General features: G+C 39.7%; 1 protein-coding gene across 50 annotated transcripts in view; it reads right to left on the reverse strand.

The window, feature by feature from the left end:
* The window catches only part of NRCAM (neuronal cell adhesion molecule), a 284,294-nt gene that overhangs the window by 83,289 nt on the left and 178,970 nt on the right, over positions 1 to 22,035 (reverse strand). For 36 of the 50 annotated variants that reach the window (XR_005223674.2, XR_005223675.2, XR_006291724.1 and 33 more), the window contains 7 exons: positions 21,624 to 21,729; positions 17,977 to 18,173; positions 16,897 to 17,019; positions 16,307 to 16,477; positions 15,701 to 15,757; positions 13,302 to 13,413; positions 1,777 to 1,961 (listed from right to left, as the gene is read on the reverse strand). Coding sequence is in view for 47 of the 50 variants with exons in the window: in XM_037888357.2 (XP_037744285.1) it covers positions 1,777 to 1,961; positions 13,302 to 13,413; positions 15,701 to 15,757; positions 16,307 to 16,477; positions 16,897 to 17,019; positions 17,977 to 18,173; positions 21,624 to 21,729 (951 nt within the window). In the remaining 3 variants the exon portion in view is untranslated. The remainder of the gene's footprint in view (positions 1 to 1,776; positions 1,962 to 13,301; positions 13,414 to 15,700; positions 15,758 to 16,306; positions 16,478 to 16,896; positions 17,020 to 17,976; positions 18,174 to 21,623; positions 21,730 to 22,035) is intronic. The other 14 variants (XM_043549340.1, XM_043549421.1, XM_043549417.1 and 11 more) reach the window with 1 other exon arrangement.

Genomic DNA, 22,035 nt, shown 5'->3' on the forward strand with positions numbered 1-22,035 from the left:
TTCTTTATAAGAAAAATAACTTCTGTGTGCCTATCAGCAGATCCTTTGCAGTAAGTCTATGCAAACAGCATATTTTTTCACATTTTGTATAAAAATAAATAAATAATGCATTTGTATTCGTGGACACAGGTGCATGGAAAATTTATCTTTTTATTTTTTAAAAAGGAAGTGGTTGATACCCACAGAACCATCTTGAACCAAACAAAGTCAACATCAATGTAAACTGGTATCAAGAGTTGTTAACAAACACTAGCAGGTTACTTAAAAGAAGTGACTGATTTGCCAGGTGAGTAATAATCAACTATCATTAGCTAATTCAAACAAAAGCCATGAGGCACACTTCAAATACCAATATATTTGAAGTGTCTTTAATCCCAGTGCTGTAATACCACTGGACAGATAAAACCTAGTAAAAATTAGTTCGGTAGAACCAGAAGGGGATACGAAAAAAGAAAGAGGGAAGATGGGAAGGGCTGATAAGGGAAAAGAGAAGGAGAATGGGGATGGGAGGCAGAGCAGGATGAAGAGAAGGAAAAGAGCAGGGGTGAAAGTGAGCTGGTAGGGGCTGGTACTGTGTACCGGTAAGAACCCGCACTGGCCCATACCCAGCCCACAGTAAAGTCCCTGCCCCTTTTGCCACTGACGGGGCGGGGGAAGGGGCAGGATATTAAAGTGCTGCTGTGGCAGCGCTTTAAGGAGGGTCCTTTGCTGCGGCAGCACTTTAACACTGATGCACTCCCTCCCCCCCCCCCCGTTGGCGGGGCTGCCGACGGGGGGGCGCAGCAACGTTAAAGTGCTGTCGCGGCAAAGGACCCTGCAGCGCTTTAACATCCCTGCCCCTTTTGCGCCCCCCCCCGGCTGCTGACGGGGGGGGGGGGGGGGAAGGGAGCAGCTACCCTGGGGCCGGCAATTTAAAAGGGGCTGGGGCTCTGGACGCCGCTGCCACTATCGCAGCAGCGGCGTCCGGAGCCCCGGGCCCTTTAAATCAACACGGGAGCCCCGGGCAGCGTGGGCCAGGCAGTCTGGAAGGGCTGGCTGGGGGATGCTGACCCATCAGCCCTGCCCCTTCCACCCTGAGGCCCCGTCCCTTCCAGGGGCCAAAGCCGCCCTGGCCCCGTACCGGTAAGCGTCCTCAGTTACTTTCACCCCTGGAAAAGCGAGAAAGGAAGAGAGAAGGACGAGGAGCAGCAGAAGGGAAAGGAGCAGCAGAGGAAGTGGGGGAGCAGTCTCTTATGACACTGAAAGAAAGCCTAGACCAAATTCACCATAGGTACCAGTTAGTATTGCATTAATGGAATTCTTTCTAAGGCAGGGCTTCTCACACTGGGGGTCATGACCCCTTAGGGTGTCGCGAGCTGTCAGCCTCCACCCCAAACCCCGCTTTGCATCCAGTATTTATAATGGTGTAAAATATATTAAAAAATGTTTTTAATTTATAAGGGGGCTTGCTATTTGAAAGGGGTCACCAGTACAAAAGTTTGAGAACCAGTGTTCTAAGTGATAGCTTCAAGTTAGCACCACAGAGCTGTTTGGCAAAAAACCACCACCACATACCAACATGAGGCCATCATAAAAATTAAAGACTAGACATGCTAAAGTCTGTCTTGTGGGAAACCTTAGTCGATTTAATGACTATTTTACTCAGTTCATTTTACATTTATCATTCATCCTTGTAAATACGATTTACTGCAGTATATTTTCTTGATAAAATATATTACTATATAACCTTGCATTGGGATGCTGACATTGTAAAATTTGGGGTTATTTTAGCATTACCTTTGACAGTTACTGTAATGGTATGGTGTGTGGAACCTAATGGATTTCTTGCTACACATTTGTATTTTCCAGAATCAGCTTCAGAAACCTCTATGATCTTGAGAGTTTTCTTAAAGTTTTCAAAAAATGTTCTGTTGATGGGCAGTTCTCCACCTTCTTTAATCCAGCGGATAACTGGTGTGGGTCTGGAGAAAAAAAAACACAGATGAGATTAAAGAGCTGGGGTAAAAGCGAGGTTAAGAGTTCAATCCATTAATTTTTCATGTTTGTATTGTGAAGATAATTATTGTACTGAGAACTTCAACCCAGGTTTTTGGGGATAACCAACAAATGTGGAAAATGTTCCAGCATTACTCTGTCATTTCCAGTAAATTCACTAACATCAATAAACTTCCTTGATTTAATAATTACAGAATAATGTTGAATCAATTGCAATTTACAACCTTAATGACTCTAATAAAAGTTTCAAATACATACGTGAATGTTCTTTATCTAAACTATGATTATTTATTTGTGGTGGCAACTTGATGTTCATGTTACTTTAGAAGAATTTACTCACCTTGTAATGATGGTTCTTCAAGATGTGTGTCCCTATGGGTGCTCCACAGTAGGTGTGCTTGCGTCCCTGCACTGCTGATCAGAGAACTTTGGCAGCAGTGTCCATTAGGTCCACACATGCACCATCTCCCCTCATGCCCCGTCTTGAGGCTAACTAGTGCACTTGGGCTAACCCACCTCAGTTCCTTCTCTACTGCAGAGTCATCGACAAGAACTCCAAAGTAGAGAGGAGGAGGGTGAGTTATGGAACACCCATAGGGACACACATCTTGAAGAACCATCATTACTGCAGAAGGTGAGTAAATTCTTGTTGTTGTTGTTCTACTTCTTCTTTGAGTGGCGTCCCTATGGGTACTCCACTGTAGCTGACTCCTGAGCAGTATCCCACAAGGGCTGGGGCTTCGGAGTCAGGTCAGTTACTGATGACGGTACCGTGGAACCGAAGATGGCATCGGAGGCCAGAGTCCCCAGTGATTGCATAGTGTTCTGTGAAGGTATAAACTGACGGCCACGTTGCCGCTCTACAGATCTCTGAGATAGGGACATTCCTGAAGAAGGTGACGAATGAAGAGATTGACCTCATGGCATTTGCACAAATAGTATCTGGAGACGTCATGTTGCCAATCTGATAACATTGTCTAATGCAGCCCAAGACTGACTTAGAGAGTCTCTGGGCTGCTGGGGTCCCCAATGAAAAAGGGGGAAAATAAAAGAGGGAAAATAGAGTCTCCTTTTTTGACTGAAAAGGTATAGAAAACAAAAAGAAAGACTACAGCTAAGACTAAGGAGACTAACTACTAGGAATGCTAAAGAAATTAACAATAGCAAACGGGCTGCAAATGGCACCATCTCTAGCCAGGGATGGTTGAAAAGGAACTAAGGGGGGGGGGGGGGTCGCCTCGTGGTGGGGCATGAGAAGAGACAGGACATGTTCGGGTCTAACAGATACTGCTACCAAAGGTCTCCAATCAGTAGTGCAGAGACGCAAGCACACCTACAGTGGAGCACCCATAGGGACACTACTCAAAGAAGAAGGTAGCTTTCAATAATAATGTCACCTATATGCAGCATCTGTCTTCTTAAGCTAGGGTGACCAGATGTCCCGATTTTATAGGGACAGTCCCGATGGTTGGGCCTTTTTCTTATACAGAAGCCTATTACCCCCAATCCTCTGTCCCGATTTTTCACACTTGCCATCTGGTCACCTTATATTAAGCAAAACCATATTATTTTTTGTACTTTATAAATTATACTATAGCAGGCTAGAAACCTGAAATTTGTCACACAAGAAATTTCCAAAACAAAAAATCTTTGAAAATGTTCATTTCGTTTTGACTTAAAACATAATTGTCTATGTTTTTAAGCCAAATAGCAAAAATGAAATGCCATTTTGAGTTGAAACAAAAAAATTCATTTCATAAATGTCAATTCAAAACAAAAAATGTTCATTTTGACTTTTCCCATAGGAAGGTAGAAATTTTTCATCAGAATTTATATTTTCGTGTAAAAAATGTCTATTTTGACAAAACTGTATTTTTCTGAGGAAAAAAATTCAACTACCGTGTACACCCAAGAATCACTTCACTGATATTGAAATTAAGGCACCTCTGGGGTGGTTTGTGACAGCTGTTTAAGGCCCCAGTTCCACAGGAAATGTTTGGCAAAACTACCATTGACTTCAACGGGAGTTGTTAGGAGTAGGCCTAACAGCACACTGCAAGTATCTGCACAAGTTTTACCAGGAATATTGTATCTTACTGAAAGTGCAGAAAGAATATAGGTAGGCCAAATGAAGTTACATAACCCTAAATTTGTCCGGGCCAAAAAGAAATATTAACACCCTTATCTTCTGTAAAAAGTGTCACATAATTTTAACTGGGGAGGGCTTCAGTTTTAAGTCTCATCCTAAAGACTGCAATTGTAGCACAACTATATCATCTAACAACATTAAAGGGCACTGAGTCACAACCGACTCAGAAGGAAGAGAGACACTTACTTCTTGTAAGTCTCCCATCTGAGCACTGACCAGGCCATATCATTCTTGCTTAGTTTGTGAGAGCTGATCAGATCACAACCAGCATTACTCTGGATAGGGACCATAGCTCCAATACTTGGTTGTACTCCAGACACTTTGTGCCCTACCAGACAGATCTGGCTCACCAAAGGATTTATCATCAATAGAGGGAGGATCTTCGAATAGTACAGAGCCACAATATTAGTTTTGATATCATCCACTCCTTGAAAGCTGGTTTAGAGGAAATGGACAGAGCAAAGGAGACATAGCAGGCCATTCCTGTGCCCCAACAAGGCCATGTCTACGCTACAAACTTTGGTCGATACAAGTTACTTTGGCATACAGCCGTTGAAGTTTGTATATCATTTGGGCGAGTGCATACTTGGCTGCTTATGTCGGTTATTGCACATACTCACCAGGAATGCTTGTGTCAATGCAAAGTGTGGTGCTCTGTGAGTAGGTATCCGAGTGTGCCACATGCCGCTATCCAGCACAATACCTTTTAGGAAATTTTTGCTTCATGTTGTGGGACAGAAATGACTTGCTCAGGCATCTCTGGGAGACAGGGGTCAACTTCCTACCACTGCAGCAATGAGGTTCCTGACTGCACTGGAGCAATACACAGCATGCATGGCCCTATTTTGGTATCAGCCCACCTTGCCACAGAGTATAACAGAAAGGGCTACTTTTCTATGGTTATGCAAGCATTGGTGGATAATCAGGGAAGCTTCACTGATATCAATGTGGGCTGGTCAGAGAAGGTGTATGACGCTTCCATCTTTAAAGACACAGGACTGTTCAGAGAGCTGCAAGCAGGGACTTTTTTTTTTCTTGACTGGCAGATTATCATTGGTGATATTGAAATGCCAACAACGATTCTGGGGGGGCTCAGCCTTCTCCTTGCTCTCCTGGTTCACGAAGCTGCACATTGGCCATCTTGACAGCCCCACGGATTCAACTACTGGCTCAGCAGGTGCAGAATGACAACTGAATGTGCTTTTGGTAGACTGAAGGGACCCTGGTGGTGTTAAATCACAGATTGGGTCTCAGTGAGCAAAACATCCCAATGGTTATAGCTCCCTATTGTGTCCTGCATAATATCTGTGAGGCGAAGGGGAAAAGCTGCTGCCAGGATAGAAGGTGGAGGTTGAGTGGCTCTCTGCTGAGTTTGAACAGCCAGACACAAGGGCCTTTACAAGAGCCCAGTGTGGAGCGATACGCTTGAGGAAGGCTTTGAAAGAGCACTTTAATGGTCAGGCACAGTAGTGTTCTGTGCTGAAGTGTTCTCTGGTCCTAGAGCTTTGGGTGCTGCTAAGAATTGTGTAGCGCTGGCTGTACATTTATAAGCATGACAGAGTGTTTTCCTGTAGCTATAAATTAAATAGCACATGCTGTAAATCTACAAGTACTGATTGCTTTCAGCATGCATTCTGCAATATGTGTTGTGAACTAATAAAGATAATTTTATTATCCAAAAATAGAACTTTATTGAGTGGGAAAAACAGTGCAGAAAAACAATGTGGGGGGAAAAAACCCTGACAATGTAACACAAATGTTTAACATAAATTAAAGGGGTGGAACATTAACATTGGAAAAGGAGGTAACATTTCTGTCCATTTGAGTGCACACATGCAGTCCGTTGTGGCTATACAACACCAACCATGGTTCTCACAAGTCAATGTCACATATATGCAGCATCTGTCTTCTTAAGCTAGGGTGACCAGATGTCCCGATTTTATAGGGACAGTCCCGATACTTGGGGCTTTTCCTTATACAGAGGCCTATTACCTCCAATCCTCTGTTCCGATTTTTCACACTTGCCATCTGGTCACCTTATATTAAGCAAACCCATATTATTTTTTGTACTTTATAAATTATAGTATAGCACGCCAGAAACCTGAAATTTTTCACACAAGAAATTTCCAAAACAAAAATCTTTGAAAATGTTCATTTCATTTTGACTTAAAACATAATTGTCTATGATTTTAAGCCAAACAGCAAAAATGAAAAGCCATTTTGAGTTGAAACAAAAACAATTGTGATTTTCCTTGCTGTCCCCAGCTTGGAGTGGTAGGGGTAAATATGAGGCCCGTGATGCCATGTGCGGTGTGCAGGGAGCAGTGACTCTAGAGTTCTCCAAGGACTACCCAGGGTGGGGAATCTTGGATTTTTGGACCTGCAGGTCAGCCAAGATCTGCAGCATTTGAGTTTGCTACCTGAGAAGACCCATCATAAAATCATAGAAATGTAGGGCTGGAAGGGATCTTGAGAGGTCATCTAGTCCAGCCCCTTGCACTAAGGAAGGCTCAAGTAAACCTAGAACATACCTGACAGGAGTTTGTCCAACCTGTTCTTAAAAACCTCCAATGATGGTAATTCTACAACTTCCCTTGGAAGCCTATTTCAGAGCTTAACTATCCTCTTAGTTAGAGAGTTTTTCCTAGTATCTAACTTAAATCTCCCTTGCTGTAGATTATGGCCATTACTTCTTGACCTAACTTCAGTGGACAAGGAGAACAATTGATCACTGTCCTCTTTAAAACAGCCCATAATGTATTTGAAGATTGTTATTAGGTCCCCCTCAGTGTTATTTTCTCAAGACTAAACATGCCCAGTTTTGTTAACCTTTCCTCATAGTTCAAGTTTTTTAAACCTTTAATAATTTTGGTTGCTCTTCTCTGGACTCTTTCCAATTTGTTCACATCTTTCCTAAAGTGTGGCGCCCAGACTTGGACACGGTACTCCAGCTGAGGCCTCACCAGTGACGAGTAGAGCAGGACATTTACCGCCATTCCGAACACTCCTATTGATATATCCCAGAATGATATTAGTCTTTTTTGCAACTGCATCACACTGTTGACTCATATTCAATTTGTGATCCAATATAGCCCCTAGATCCTTTTCTGGAATACTACCACCTAAGCCAGTTATTCCCTGTTTTGTAGTTGTACATTTAATTTTTCCTTCATAAGTGAAGTACTTTGCACTTATCTTTATTGAATTTCATCTTGTTGATTTCAGACCAATTCTCCAATTTATCAAGGTTGTTCTGAACACTAACCCTGTCCTCCAGAGTGCTTGCAACCCTTTCCATCTTGGTGTCATCTGAAAATTTTATAAGCGTACTTTCCACTCCATTATCTAAGGCATTAATTAAAAACAGTAGTGGACCCAGGACTAAACTCTGCGGGATCCCACTAAATAAATATGCCCTGCCAATTTCACTTTGAACCACAGATAACTACTTTTTGAATACAGTTTTTCAACCAGTTGTGCATTTGCCTTATAGTTATTTCAACTAGACAACATTTCCCTACTTTGCTTATGATAATATAATGTGGGACTGTGTTGAAAGCTTTATTTTAATCAAGATATGTTCACTGCTTCCCTTCTATCCAAAAGGCCAGTAACCCTCTCAAAGAAGGAAATTAGGTTGGTTTGGCACTCATTTGTACTTGACCAATCCATACTAGCTATTCCTATTATACTCTAGGTGCTTACAAACTGATTGTTTAATAATTTATTCCAATATCTTTTCAGGGATTCAAGTAGGCTGACTGGTCCACAGTTCCTAGAGTCCTCTTTGTTCCCCTTTTTTAAAGAGAGGTATTATGTTTGCCCTCCAGGCCTCTGGGACCTGACCTGTCCTCCAAGAGGTCTTGAAGATAACAGTTAATAGTTCTGAGGTTGCTTCAGCTAATTCCTTAAGTACCCTAGGATGAATTTCATCAGGCCCTGTCAACTTGAAACCATCTAACTTATCTAAATATTCTTTAACCTGTTCTTTTCCCTATTTTGGGTTGTGTTCCTTCTCTTTTCTTGTTAATATCAATTGTGCTGAGTATCCATTAATGGTATCTGGTCACCATTAAACTTTTTAGTGAAGACTAAAGCAAAATAGGCATTAAACACCACAGCCCCTGATGTTATCAGTTATTAACTCTCCTTCCCTGCTAAGTAGAGGATCTACACTTTCCTTAATCTTTTTCTTGTTCCTAATATATTTTAAAAACTTCTTCTTACTGCCTTTTATGTCCTTTGCTGGATGTAACTCATTTTGTGCCTTAGCTTTTCTGATTTTGTCCCTATATGCTTGTGCTATTATTTTGTACTCCTTCTTATTTGTCCACCTCTTGTAAGATTCCCTTTTTTCAGGTCATTAAAGAGCTCCTGATTGAGCCATTATGGCTTCTTACTATTCTTCCTATCTTTGCTTCACATCGGAATACTGTAGTTGGCAGTTGTGCCTTTAATACTCTTTTCTTGAGAAATTGCCAGCTGTCCTGAATTCCTTTATCCTTTAGCTTTTCTTCCCTGGGGACCTTACCTACCAGTTCTCTGAGTTTGTTAAAATCTGCTTTTTTGAAGTCCATTGTCTTTACTCTGCTGATCTCGGTCCCCTTTCCTGAGAATCATGAAATTTATCATTTCATGGTCACTTTTATCCAAATTGCCTTCCACCTTCAGAAGCACAACCAGTTCCTCCACCTTCTGAAACAAAAAGTTGTCCCCAATATATTCCAAGAACTTAGAGTCATAGAATTGAGGGCCAGAAGAGACTACTAGATCACCTAGTGTGAGCTCATGACTCTCACAGGCCACCAACATCACTCAGCACCCACACTCCAAACCCAACAATCAAAATGAGACCAAAGTATTACAACCCACAGGAGACGAGACTATTATGAGCCACAGGCAGAAAATAGGAGGCACCAAGGGGCACCAATACTTGAGCCCCCACAATGGCAAGGAAATGGTTAAGTGAGATATACCCAGACAATCCTGGCAAGTGACCCACACCCACATGCTACAGAGGCAGGCGAAAACCCCACAAGGTCACTGTCAAACTGAACTGAGGGAAAATTCATTCTCTACACCACATATGGCAGTCAGTTAGACCCTGAGCACGTGAGCAAGGATCAGTCAGCCAAGCACCTGAGACAGAGAGAATGCACTGTGCCACTTCAGATCCCTGGCCTACCCTACTCAATGCCCCACCTCCAGCTATGGCCATCCCTACTGCTTTAGAGGAAGAAGATTAAAAAAAAACCCTCCTTGAATATGTTGGATGGGGGGATCTTCCTGACCCCTCCTGGTGGCTGTCTGAATCCTGAAGCATGAGCTTTAGGAACGTAAGAAATAAATTGGAAATGAACCTTAGGACTGTAGAACCCTGCCATCATCAGAATCAAGCTCCTCATATAATTGCACTTATTGGACATTACGTCCTGGTTAATTTCCCTTTCCTTTTTCTGCTGGAATTCCTGGGCCTTTTCCCTGTCCTCTTTCCTTTTCCATGCTGCCAGTCATATTGGCCCTCCAAGCCCTTTGTTCATAGTCTGATGCAGCAGTGGTTTGTAAGATCTCTCTGAACATGTCTTCTTTCTCCTCCTCCTCAGGGTCAAGCGTTCTGGGGCTGTGGAGAAGGCACTCCTCAAGGCCATCATAGCAGAAGCTGCTGATAAAAACCGAGATGTACCAATGGATTTACAGTCACAACAGAAAGGGAAAGATAAGTTTCTAAATTCCCTTCCCTCAATCCCATAAACAATTTTAATAAGAAATGCATATTGACACTTCAGCTTTGGAGTGCCTTGGCACAGCCCTAGCCACGGTGAATATTGCCTGTCAGGGACCGGGGGGAAGGATTTTCTGATACTTGAAGCTATAACATTTCAGTCCCTATTCCATGGGTGCTGAGTACAGGGCAATGGCACTGAATATGGGCACTATTTTCCACAGGAGGTGGTGATTTTAGCTGATATCTTACTTCTTAATGTAACAAAGGCACAGAAAGCACAGCTACTGCTGGTGTCCAGAAGCTGCCTGGGTCCCTGTGCCTCTAGCCTGTTTACTCCAGTGGTGCCTGCAAAACTCACTGCAGAGTGGAATGGGGAAGTGTTCTATTGTAGAGGAAGGAACAACGCAGCCATCCTAGAAACCTTTGGGAGAGGATTGCAGAGTAGCTCCCTGGAAGTTTCATTGAGATCTCTCAGGCGGATAAAATGGACGTCCCTACGTACATAAACAAAGTGCTCCGCATCCTGCCCTTTCCCACTTGCCTCAGCCAGCCGGGGAATGAAAAAGCAGCTGCCAACTCAACTTGTTTGTTGTACCTCTACCTCTTCGCATGTGAGTAAATCAATGGAAAGTTAATACCTGTGACTTATTAATTTGGGGCTGGGCTGGGCTCCATCTTTAAATTTAAACACTGTGAGGAAAGATGCATGCACACGCTTACCTGAGTTCCCTTCCCCTTCACCGTGCTCATCTGTGCTTGCCTGGTGGGACTGGCTAGACTTGAGGCGGAGTCTCAAACAGGTCCTGGCTTCCAGCATGGTTGGAGCCCCCACTGCATATCCCCCTCCTCCTCCTCGATGTTCACAGTAAGGGTTTCTGTATCAGCCTTGTCTGAGGTATCTATGGTGGTCTGTGGAGTGCTAGTGGGGTCTCCACCAAGTATGGCATGCAGCTCATTGTAAAAGGGGCAGGTCTGCAGGGCGCCATCAGATCAAATGTTGTGCACCCTGGCCTTGTTATATCCCCGGAGAAGTTTCTTTGCTTTCACATGGCACAGTGGCTGATCCCTGTTGTACCCCTTTGCCAGCATCCCCCATGCAATCTGTTTGTAGAGGTCAATGTTTCTGTGGCTGGTCCACAGCTGTGCTTGCACAACCTCTTCTCCCCACAGGGCCAGGAGATTCAATATCTCCTGCTTAGTCCAAGTAGCAGTGCATGGAGCCAACACAGTAACTTGGGCAGTTGCATACAACAAGGATGAGCTGATAGGTGTATTGCAAAGGTGGGCAATCAGGAAAAGGCATATCAAAAATATTTGAAGTTTTAAAGGAGGGGTAGGGGAATGACTTGCGGTCTCTGTGACTCCTGAGCAGTAGAGTTTACAATTGAAACCAGACCAGTCACTGCCTCAGGGAATGGGGCATTGTGGAATAGCTGCTGGAGATCTGTTAGTGTCGACACAGGTCCCATATTGTCTATACTCACACTGTCAACCTCAGTTGGTCAACCAGGACTCCACACTGTTCAGGGAGGTAGTTTTACTGCTTCACTGTAGCAGGGCACTTACATCATCCAGAAATAAATTTGTTCATAGACACATGCACAAATAGGTTGACATGAGGTGACTCACATTGACCTAACTTTGTAGTGTAGACCAGGCCTAAATGTGCTGGGGATGAGCCCATCGCAGAGCAGCCCCTGTATTCGGGGAGGCCAACCACCCTTTCTTTTCAGCTGCACTCAGTGCTCTTTGGCTGCAGTTGAATTTCTGGGCCCACATCTAAAATATCAGATGATCTGTAGTGTATTGAGATTCTGAAATGCTAATAGCAAATTGTTTGTTTTAACACCACATCTGAGCTGACCAAACTTATGGAGAACTATTTTTAAAAGTATAAACGTAAAAAATTATATTTGTTTCTCCAGTAGAATGTCACCTCTCAAATATAAATAATTCAAAGCAGATATCGATTTAGAAATCTAATATCCAAAATTATATACAGTAAGATGTGCTCTCAGTAATGATGGTGTTAACTAGAAGTAACTGGTTTACACCAGCATAACAGAGCAGAATTTGGCTCCACATGCACTGTTATCTACTAATAAATAAAGAATTTTCTGTAGTATCTGGCTGATGAATCTTGCCCATATGCTCAGGGTTTAGCTGATCGCCATATTTGGGGTCGGGAAGGAATTTTCCTCCTGGGCAGATTGGAAGGCCCTGGAGGTTTTTCGCCTTCCTCTGTAGCATGGGGCACGGATCACTTGCTGGAGGATTCTCTGCTCCTTGAGGTCTTTAAACTACAATTTGAGGACTTCAATAGCACAGATATAGGTGTGAGGTTTTTTTGTGGGAGTGGTGGGTGAAATTCTGTGGCCTGCGTTGTGCAGGAGGTCAGACTAGATGATCATAATGGTCCCTTCTGACCTAAATATCTATGAATCTATGAATCTATGAAATAACCACCATGAAAATAGACAAGACACAATGTACTTGGTTAATATTTCAAAATGTTACCCCATTTTGATGCAATCATGTGTACTTTATGCTAACATGGGCCACTGACTGTTTTTTTTATCTTAGGGAACCACAGAAGTCTCAACAAGTGATAGAATGTTTCTAGTTCTGCACCAAATCAGTTCTGACCCTTCTCTGCCAATTGCTTATTAAGAGTTAAAAACGGATGTGTTAGGTAAAATTCATTTATCAAATTGGTAGACTCAATGATAAAAGTATTTTGTGATTTCCTATGCATACAGGTACCAGTGGGGGCAACCAAACACAATATTAACGAAACATAAATACATACCAATTAACAAATTAATTTACAAAGAAAAGACAGAGGCAGGAATAGAATGTGGTCCTAAGGTTTCCCACACAAGTGATTTGCAGCTATTGTCAGTAGATGAAGATCAAGTCAGCAGGTTCTTACTTGTTTCTATAGTTTCAGAGAGTTTAGTTATCACAAATGTGAGGGAACACGAGCATTGGCTTGATTCAGGCATGGCGCGGGAACATGACAACAAACTCTTCCTTCCCTACACCTCTGCAGATGCATCCCAAGTGTAGCCTGAAGCACCCATGCTATTCTACTACCTGGCCTCTCTTGTACATAAACAATCAATACTACTGAGTTTGTGTAGAAGTTTTGTGATGTGCAAGGGTTGGCCAGCATAATAAGGGTTGTTTCATTTATGTTCTAAATATGTTTTTAATCAATCACTATCCAAATATATGTGTCACGTTTTGAAAACAAACACCTCGGTTTTTAGTTTCTATCTGCTTGTCTCTGTGCATCTAACAATGTCTATCATTATGACATCTAGCATTATGCTATGAGTACTTTCTACGGCATTGATGTTCTTTCTGAAATATTTCTCAGTATTTCTACATTTGTATTTAAAGAACATTTTGACTGAAAAAGCAACTCACAATCCTTCTGCAATGCACTCCAGCAAAAGTACATTTCCCCTTAGTTCCACTTTATTACTTGTGCTCCCCACTGGAGTTAAAAGAGTTGGTCGTCTCTCTGTCAATGGCTTGGCTGATTAAAAAAAAATTAGAATAATGAAAACAATCAGAAAGATATATTTCAAACATATTTCCCAACCCAGCAAAAATCCATCTGCTTCCAAATACTGACAGTAAATATATTTATAGTCAGGTCTGGTGATAGCATATATATTAATATGAAAATGAAGGCCCAGTTTCATGCATATGGGCATTTCAGAATTTAGCACAGGAGTTTTTTCTGTGTATTGTTCATTTAATTCAAAAATCCTTTTGTAAGAATTTGCACAGCTACAAAGGGTTAGGGTTTTGCCCAGCACGCTAGAGTCCTATCTGGACATAAGAAACATTGTAATTTTGGACACATACATTAAAAACAGCCAACCTGTTCAATATTGTACTTGCTTAGGCCCTGATTCTGCAATATGATGGGTTCATATGGACACGTACATCTGTGCAGAACCCCACACACTTCAATTAGGCTCTGCATAGGTGCAGGGATCATATTGCAGGAATCATATTCAACATCTGATGTTTTCTGTACTTCCACTAACACCACAAATAAGACACAGAAAAAAATGGAACCAATGTAAACTTGTTGTATTCAAAAACATGAGTGACAGGATATATTGCAGTTTAAAATATGTTTTGCTCAGCATCTTCCAGTCTACAAAGGACCTTTCTCATTAAACCTCAACCATGTCTTGTCCCTTTAAAACATAATTTTAATTTGAATATTTTGGCAAACCTGAACTGTATGATCAACTGCTTTCTCCACAATAATAAAAATTATATAACATGGCCAATATATAGACCTAAATCTAAACACAAATTTATACACAGATTACTATATCTGCTTCCAAAACCTTTGGAACTTCTTGATTTAATTCAAAGTCTATTACAGTATTTCATAACTCCATTTTAAAATATTGATGATAATGAAATTGGATCAGACTTTTTTCTGGAAATAAACATTATAAAACACTTCAGTATTCTACTATAATAGCTTAAAACATAGTAGTCTGCTGTGGTATTTTTTTTATATGGGCAGCAATATAAAGATGTATATGCCTTGTTTATCTGGACATAGGATTTATTGCTAAATTAAGTCATAAAGAACACATTACAATAATTTTAGGATGTACCTAGAGCACCTCAGATGCAAGTATATGAAATGTGCCTCTTCAGAAGATAAAGATAAAGGGGAACATAGAAAAAGGTCACACTACAATAAACAATCTGCCCATTTCATGCTCTGCAAAAACCCACTCAAGGCTGTGAAAAATCCTGAAAAATTGATTTCTGCAGCCTTGTGTCATGTGCCAACTGAATGGGTTTTTAATAACTGTACTCGATATGTCATTCTATTTGCAGGTCATTATTACCCTATTACAGAAAACCCACCGTTATGGTTCGCTAACTAAACTTAACTTTTATGTAGACAATGAAAAGTTGTCATGCTCCTGCTATATTTTAGTTTTCAGTAATTGAAGATTAGTGCCTATAGAACTTCAGTTATGGAAAAGACCTCAAGATAAATACAATAAAATAATAATATATTTTTTATCTATTTTCTACCCATCACATAGAATGTAAAATTGTGGGGCCAGATCCTCAGCTGATGTAAATTTGTGTACCTCGATCAAAGTCAACTGAGCTAAGGAGATTTATACCAGTTGAGGATATGGCCCACAATATAGAAAAATAGACCATTCAAAATGGACTGAATTAAAGTTAATTAAAACAAAAATATCCAGAATTTTCTTTCTTTTAAGTTACTTTTCAAATACATTTAAAAGTCTTAGACTTTAATTCAATCTAGTTTTACATTTATGAAACAGATTAAAAATGAATGGTATATTAAGTGAATTATTAAATATTAAGAGCATCTGTTAAAATATTTAAGGGTACTATTAATGCTTATGATATAGCATGTGATATTGACTAGTCCCAGTGATAATGAAGGTTTCCACTTATCAATTAAATTAGAGGAAAAACATAAATGAACAGCATAATACAGAAGCAAGTAGACAAATAATCTGTAAAATCTGCCAGTGTGACTGGATTCATTTGCTGTAAAAGCTGAGATTTTTGTTGTGTGGCATATTGTTGACATTACATCAAAATTATTTAAGTATTTTTAAAGGCTCACACTGTGGCATCCCTTTGTAAAGTGTATATTATCACCAGTACTAATGGATATATTTATTAGAAATTGGAAAGGGGAGTCAAAGGTAAGTAGCCATGGAGGTGAAAGTTAGTTAACTAAATTCTACTATGAAAGAGGGAATACCAGTGGGGATCACCATCCCATAACTCACCACCATAAAAACCAGTGTCACTCAAATTAGCAGATATAGTTTCATTCAATGAATCCACTGAAATAAACAGAATATCATGAAGAATGCATACAAGTGGGTAAATCAGATTACTGGGCATCAAACGTGAATCACTATGGACAAGTTGATTTAACAATACAAGCAGAGAGCAGTATGTTATTGCAGATGTCTGCTGATTAATTCATTTGAACAGTCATAAGCATTATAAACTGGTGTATGCACATAGGAGTGCCAATTTAAATTCAGTATTTATCACATTATAATTTTTAAATAAGTAAAATGTTACAAAATATAGGTGATTTGAGTGAGGTATTATTGAAAAAGAAAAAATCAGTATTTAATGTAAAACTTTAAAGGCGAACACGGAAAGTAAAACAGCATGTATGATTTAGGACCACTCATGTTTTGGTAAAGTATTTATAAAGAAAACTGGACATTAATATTTTAAAGTTGTATAGAATTATTTCTTATTTATTGTGATGAAGATTACAATTTCTCTCTCACATACAACTACTTAATTGTAGGCCAGCAAGTGAAAAATCCAGATAAATACAATGTAAGTGTATAATTAAGAAAAATAATACTTACTTGAAAAAACCTTCACAGAAATAGGTTGCTTCTGCTGTATAGTCTGAGTGTGATTAAATCTCGCATAACAAATATAGTCCTCACGAGTGTCCTCTGGTTTTACATTTGAAAAATAAAGGTCTCCATTCAGACCTTGGGAAACCCTTTCATTTTGAGGCAGCCTTTGGAAAGCTAAGTAAAAACAAGGACACATTTATTTTCATTATAATACATAAAAAAATACATTAGTGATCTGTGGACCCCAGATGTGACCTACCTTCTGCCTTTTGTAATGTCTCATCTCTTTGTAAGTGCTCTCAGCTGCTTCCTTATCTCCCCTCAAAAATACGTCAGCAAATATAAAACCACAAGACACATGCAGACAGCCCAAACCCTCTTTGCACGCACTGCTCATGAGCAGCCTCTCTGCAGGCATGGCCCTTCCTGTTCTGTGGAACTGTGCAGCCTTGCACAAGCAGAGACTAGATTTTATCCTCACTGAGCAACTACACTGTCTCCTGAAATTTTTCATAAGTAATTATAAATTATTTAGAACAGTAATCAAAATTGTCAAGAAATATGTTCTTTATGCAGATTTAATATAAACTTACAATTATCCATCCAAAATATTATAGGTGGTGGTAAGCCAACTGGAGGGCTGCAGTGAAGTACTAGAGGATCACCTTCTCTGACATGTTTTGGTTCTACTTTTTCTTTAGTCCACAAGGGGGATCCTGTAGAAGATAATTTTCACATTCATATACACTCTGGATTGATAAAGTTCCAGAACCCCACGAAAGAACGATATGTGTCACATAATTTAAAAGGAACGGTCTTCTGACATTTACTGTACATGGATTATAACTTCTACTTCTGAGTAGTTGTGTTGTCTTTGGGAAAAAGAAAGGTTTCATAATATTTTTGTTCATACGTTTTAGAGAATCATTGCTTTACTCTAAGCAATCAAACAGAAAGGGATTCATCTGGGTAATCACTAACAATTGACAAGTTTGATTCTGGATCATGTAGAAAAGCAATGCATACAATTAGAAAAAAACAAAGTGAGACAGTTCTAAAATGGCATTCCATGTGGAGAGATTTAACAAAGACTATGGTAAAAATAAGAGTAGCTCAAGAAAATACATTTAAGCTCAAGAGCCGTGACGTTTGAAAAGTAAGCCAATATAATACCACAATAAATTTTAAGATTTGGGGACAGGAGGGATATATGTGTTTGTCTCAATATACTCCATGTTAGGGCTTTTTTTTTTTTTTCTTTTTTAAAGTAATTGCTTTGCAAGAACAGATTTTTTTAAAAAAAAGTACTCCACATCAAAGAAATATGTTAAAGATTTACAATTCTTTTTTCTAATTGTAATGTTTTATACACTGTCCAATTTTAAACATGACAAATGAGTCAGACATACTGAAAACCAGGAAAACATATTGGGTGTTTAACTTACTAAGGAACTTTGGAGAAAATTGGCAGCTTTTTCATGCAGTACAGCACTAAACCAGAATATCAGAAACTGTACAATTACCTTCTAATAAGATCGCTTTGATGATTAAAAAGATGTCTTTTTTTTTTTTTTTTAGGAAAGGAAAAAAGAAAATAATTAAACCAAAAAGTTCACAACAAAACAAATAAGTACAAATGTTTCAGGTTTGATGAATGTTAGAGTTACACTTACTGGACGGGCGTATAACAATGTTATTGGAAATTGCTGCTCCACGTTCATTCCTTGCTGTACACTGATACACTCCTTCATATGCTTCTGCCTTTCCGCCATTCATAATGTTTATTACAAGGGTTCCTGAGTTTGGCTTCACTGTTACCCTTGCATCTTTATCTATATCAAAATGAGTTCCATTACGTGTCCATGAGAAACTAGAATCATAAATACAAGAATAGGAAACTAATTACTAAAGATTTGGAAAAAACAAGAAAAATAACTTTAGAAAAATCTCTTAACACCACACAGATTTTTGTGTATACCATAAAAATGTGGCTTAAGAATAATATATTTGAATTATTTAACTGGGAAATAAGTAATAAACAAACATGCTTTGAGACAAAAGACTTGGTTATATTTGTTAATAGGTGCCATTTTTAGGGTCAGCAGTTTTGCTATATATTATTTATATTATTAAAAATTACAAAAGATAAATTATTGTTTATAATATTTATATTATAAAATTACACAGAAGGATTGATAAGCTAATCACAGAGAAAAAAATGCTTTCATTTTCCACTAAAGATGATACAGTGAAATCTGCTAGCACTGATACTGTTAAAGCTTCATTAGCATTTCCATTATAAACCCCATTATTCAAAGGGTTTATAACTGGCCTGTAAGAATTTGCTCTGGGCTGAAATGTGTCATATAAGTTCTCAGCAGGAGATCATGTCTCTTAATCGGTTTGTCCATTTTTTAAGTTACCGGAGTGAATAAAAAGGTAATATTGTGGGTTTGATTGCTTTTCACTACTCTAATGCAAACAGTTGTGATTCTATACATTAAATTTTGCATTCGGGTAGGCCATAACCAATCTATTAGGTTCCTTTTGGTGTTACCCAAAACAACTGATGTTTTGTAAAGTAGCTGCTGAGAATTTACAGTATTACAATTCATAAAGATTTATTTTTGGGGAAAAAAAATAGATCCACAGTATGCCAATTCTACTGCTCTAAAAATGCATTCATAAGATATATTCTCTTACTTCCAAAAATACATTGATACAATGCTAGGATCGTGACTGTATGGCAGCACCTCATGAGGTGCTGAGCACATACAACCCCTAGTGTAGTTAGAGGGTGTTGCTGATACTCATTACCTCTCAGGATCAGACCTTAAACATTTACATTTGAAAACTAGTGAGATTTTTACATATAAATCTAAATACATGTAGTACAAGTGAAATTCAACCAACTCAGCAGGGTTCACACAGCTTAAATTGTGGTATGTCCTCCTATGGTTGAACAGTGCAGGAGAGTTTCTGTAATCAATGAGCACCATGAGTGGCTCAATTTTAGCTTCAGATAGATAGGTGCGGAATGGGCAATGTAGGAGACTGAACTTGGAATAAAAGCATGAGCTCTGTTGCTCAAGCTAAAAAGACAGTTTGCTGGCTAGAAGCAGTAGCATACTCATAAGCCTCAATCTATGGTTTAGTCCAGGGGTTCTCAAACTTCATTGCACCGTGACCCCCTTTTGACAATAAAAATTACTACATGACCAGGAGAGGGGACCAAAGCTTGAGCCCACCTGAGCTCCACCGGGCCAGGGAGTGGGAGGCAAAATCCAAGCCCCGCCGCACTAGCGGGGAGGGCCAAAGCCAACGCTTGAGCCCCATTACCCCTGATTGGGGGGAGGGGGGGCAAAGCCCAAGGGCATCAGCCTGAGGAAGGGGGGCTGAGGAGGGGGGGCCTGTAACCTGAGCCCCGCCACCCAGAGCTGAAGCCATCAGGCTTTGGTCCCAGGCTCCAGCAAGTCTAACACCAGCCCTGGCACCCACTTTGGGGTTCCGACCCACAGTTTGAGAACCCATGGTTTATTCAATAGCAGGGGACAAAGAGGTACATTGCATTAACCCTCTCCCTAGCAAACTTTAGAGTTCCATAGCCATGCTAATTCCCACTTGTGTCTGAAGGGATCTAACCCAGAACCACTTGATCTAAAAGATGAGCGTCTACTGCTTGACCTAATGAATCAAGTCAATTAGCCTAATCAAAAAAAATATTTGGTCACATAGTGCCTATGAAAATAGGCATAAATAAACTCAGGCTGTCCCTGTCTTGTCCGTTCCCCCCGCTTCCCTTTGGAAATTGCACTAGAAAATTCAAGCAATTCACAAACTACAGAAAGCATTACAAATTCATCATCTCACTCAACACGGAGTTTTTAGAGAATGTCATTACCTCTGTTGAAATAGAAATCCTGGTGCAGCATTAACTCTAGAGATGCTACCACACCTCTATAACAGATGTGTGACATTAAAAACATCCTACAATAAAAAATTTGAGAGCACAGGAGGGAAAATCTCCCTGCTCTCAGTTCTGGTGTCCAGCATCAGAACTGCCCCCAGATGCCAGAAGGAACAATTGCTCAGCCATCGACTGGCATATGTCAATGAGCTCTGTGGGGGTGAAGCATGCTCAGCGTAGTTTGCATAGAGCATTGTGTGAGTGGCGCATGCTCAGTACACAAAATGTTTGGTGAACTTTACTTCCAGCCTCTATCAAACCTCTACTGAACATATACAAATGATAATTTTCAGATGTTTATAAGTTGAACAAATTCAGGTGGATTTTCATGAGGACACCAAAAAGAACCTCTCTTTGATCCCATAGTCACATCCCTGAATATTTTCAAGACCCAACTCTAAAAACTGGAGGGAATTAGAGCTTCTCCACAAAAGTTGTAAGATTTTTTTTAAATATTGGCAAAACAATATATTTTTGCTTACCCTCATTCTAGAAAGCAGCTGAACTCTTTCTGCTGAAACTTTCCAAACAATTCAGCCTAACACGCAGACATGTGGCATAGAAAATTTCAGCCAGAATTATTAAAAATTGGTAAAGTTACAAGCAACTGAAAACATGGTCTTATAATGGAATTATTGGGGAACCTTAACTATAGGCAGCACCACCACCTCTGCCTCTAATATACGGTGAGTAATATGAAAGCTATAAAATAAACCTAGAAAATCAAGGACACTCAAGTTTAAGCTGACACACATTCCTTAGCGCATTGCATTTTGCTCACAAAATTGTACAATTTAGCAATCATAGAATACATCAATCAAGCAAATAATGGTGCAGACCATGGATGAATTTGAGACCTCCACTTTCAGCCTTGTTCTAGCAGTTATGTGTGCTCATACGCCACCTGCATTTTAGAAATTCCACCGGGATACCCAAGGATAGAAGGTGAACAGACCAGTGCTATGGTATTCTTTGAAGTGCCCCCCATGTACAGCTGCCTACCCCTTTTACTGTAATGATCCCCTTTACTGATTTTCCTATTGAAAACTTTAAGAGGATGTTTCAAAATTGTAACACTATACATTTTTAGAATGTTTCTATGGTACTGTTGTTCAGTTCAGTGTCCTCAGCACTTCTATGGGAAGGACTCACTTAATGCAGATATTATTAATATTATAAAAATAACAAGGATGGTAAACATAAGACTTCATACTGATTTGATGTTACTAGTTTAGATTAAAGCTATGTGTATTAGTCTAGAAAATTACTTCATTTCCTCTTAGTTTTCATATTTGTTATTCTAGCTTTTCTACATTTTTCTGTAACAGCAAAAACAATAAAAGTAGTACTAACCTAGGAGGTGGCTTTCCTTTTGCTTCACATTGTATTACAATATTCTCTCGAGGGTCAACAATGTAGTCTTTTGGAGATTGCTGAGTTATTGTTGGAGGCTGTGATACTTTATTGCAGAACATAATTAAGAAACATTAAGAAACAATGATATTTTCAAGGTACCAACACACCAGTTTTATAGGCAAAAAAGACAAAATTAGCAACAAAAGACTGGTATTAAAGTATCCTTTGCATTCAAAAGGCAAGATGGTCTTCTACTGTAAATCAGGTTAGCTCTATTCACTTCAATGAAGCTGTGTTGATTTACCACAACTGAAGACCCTTCCAAAGAGGTTTTAATGGATATTCCTTGTTTAATATACTACAGATCTCATTCAATATTTGTGAAGTCAAAGGACACCCGAATCCTTAA

This window comes from Chelonia mydas, chromosome 1 (genome assembly GCF_015237465.2).
Source record: "Chelonia mydas isolate rCheMyd1 chromosome 1, rCheMyd1.pri.v2, whole genome shotgun sequence".
In the NCBI taxonomy this organism is placed as follows: Eukaryota; Metazoa; Chordata; order Testudines; family Cheloniidae; genus Chelonia; species Chelonia mydas.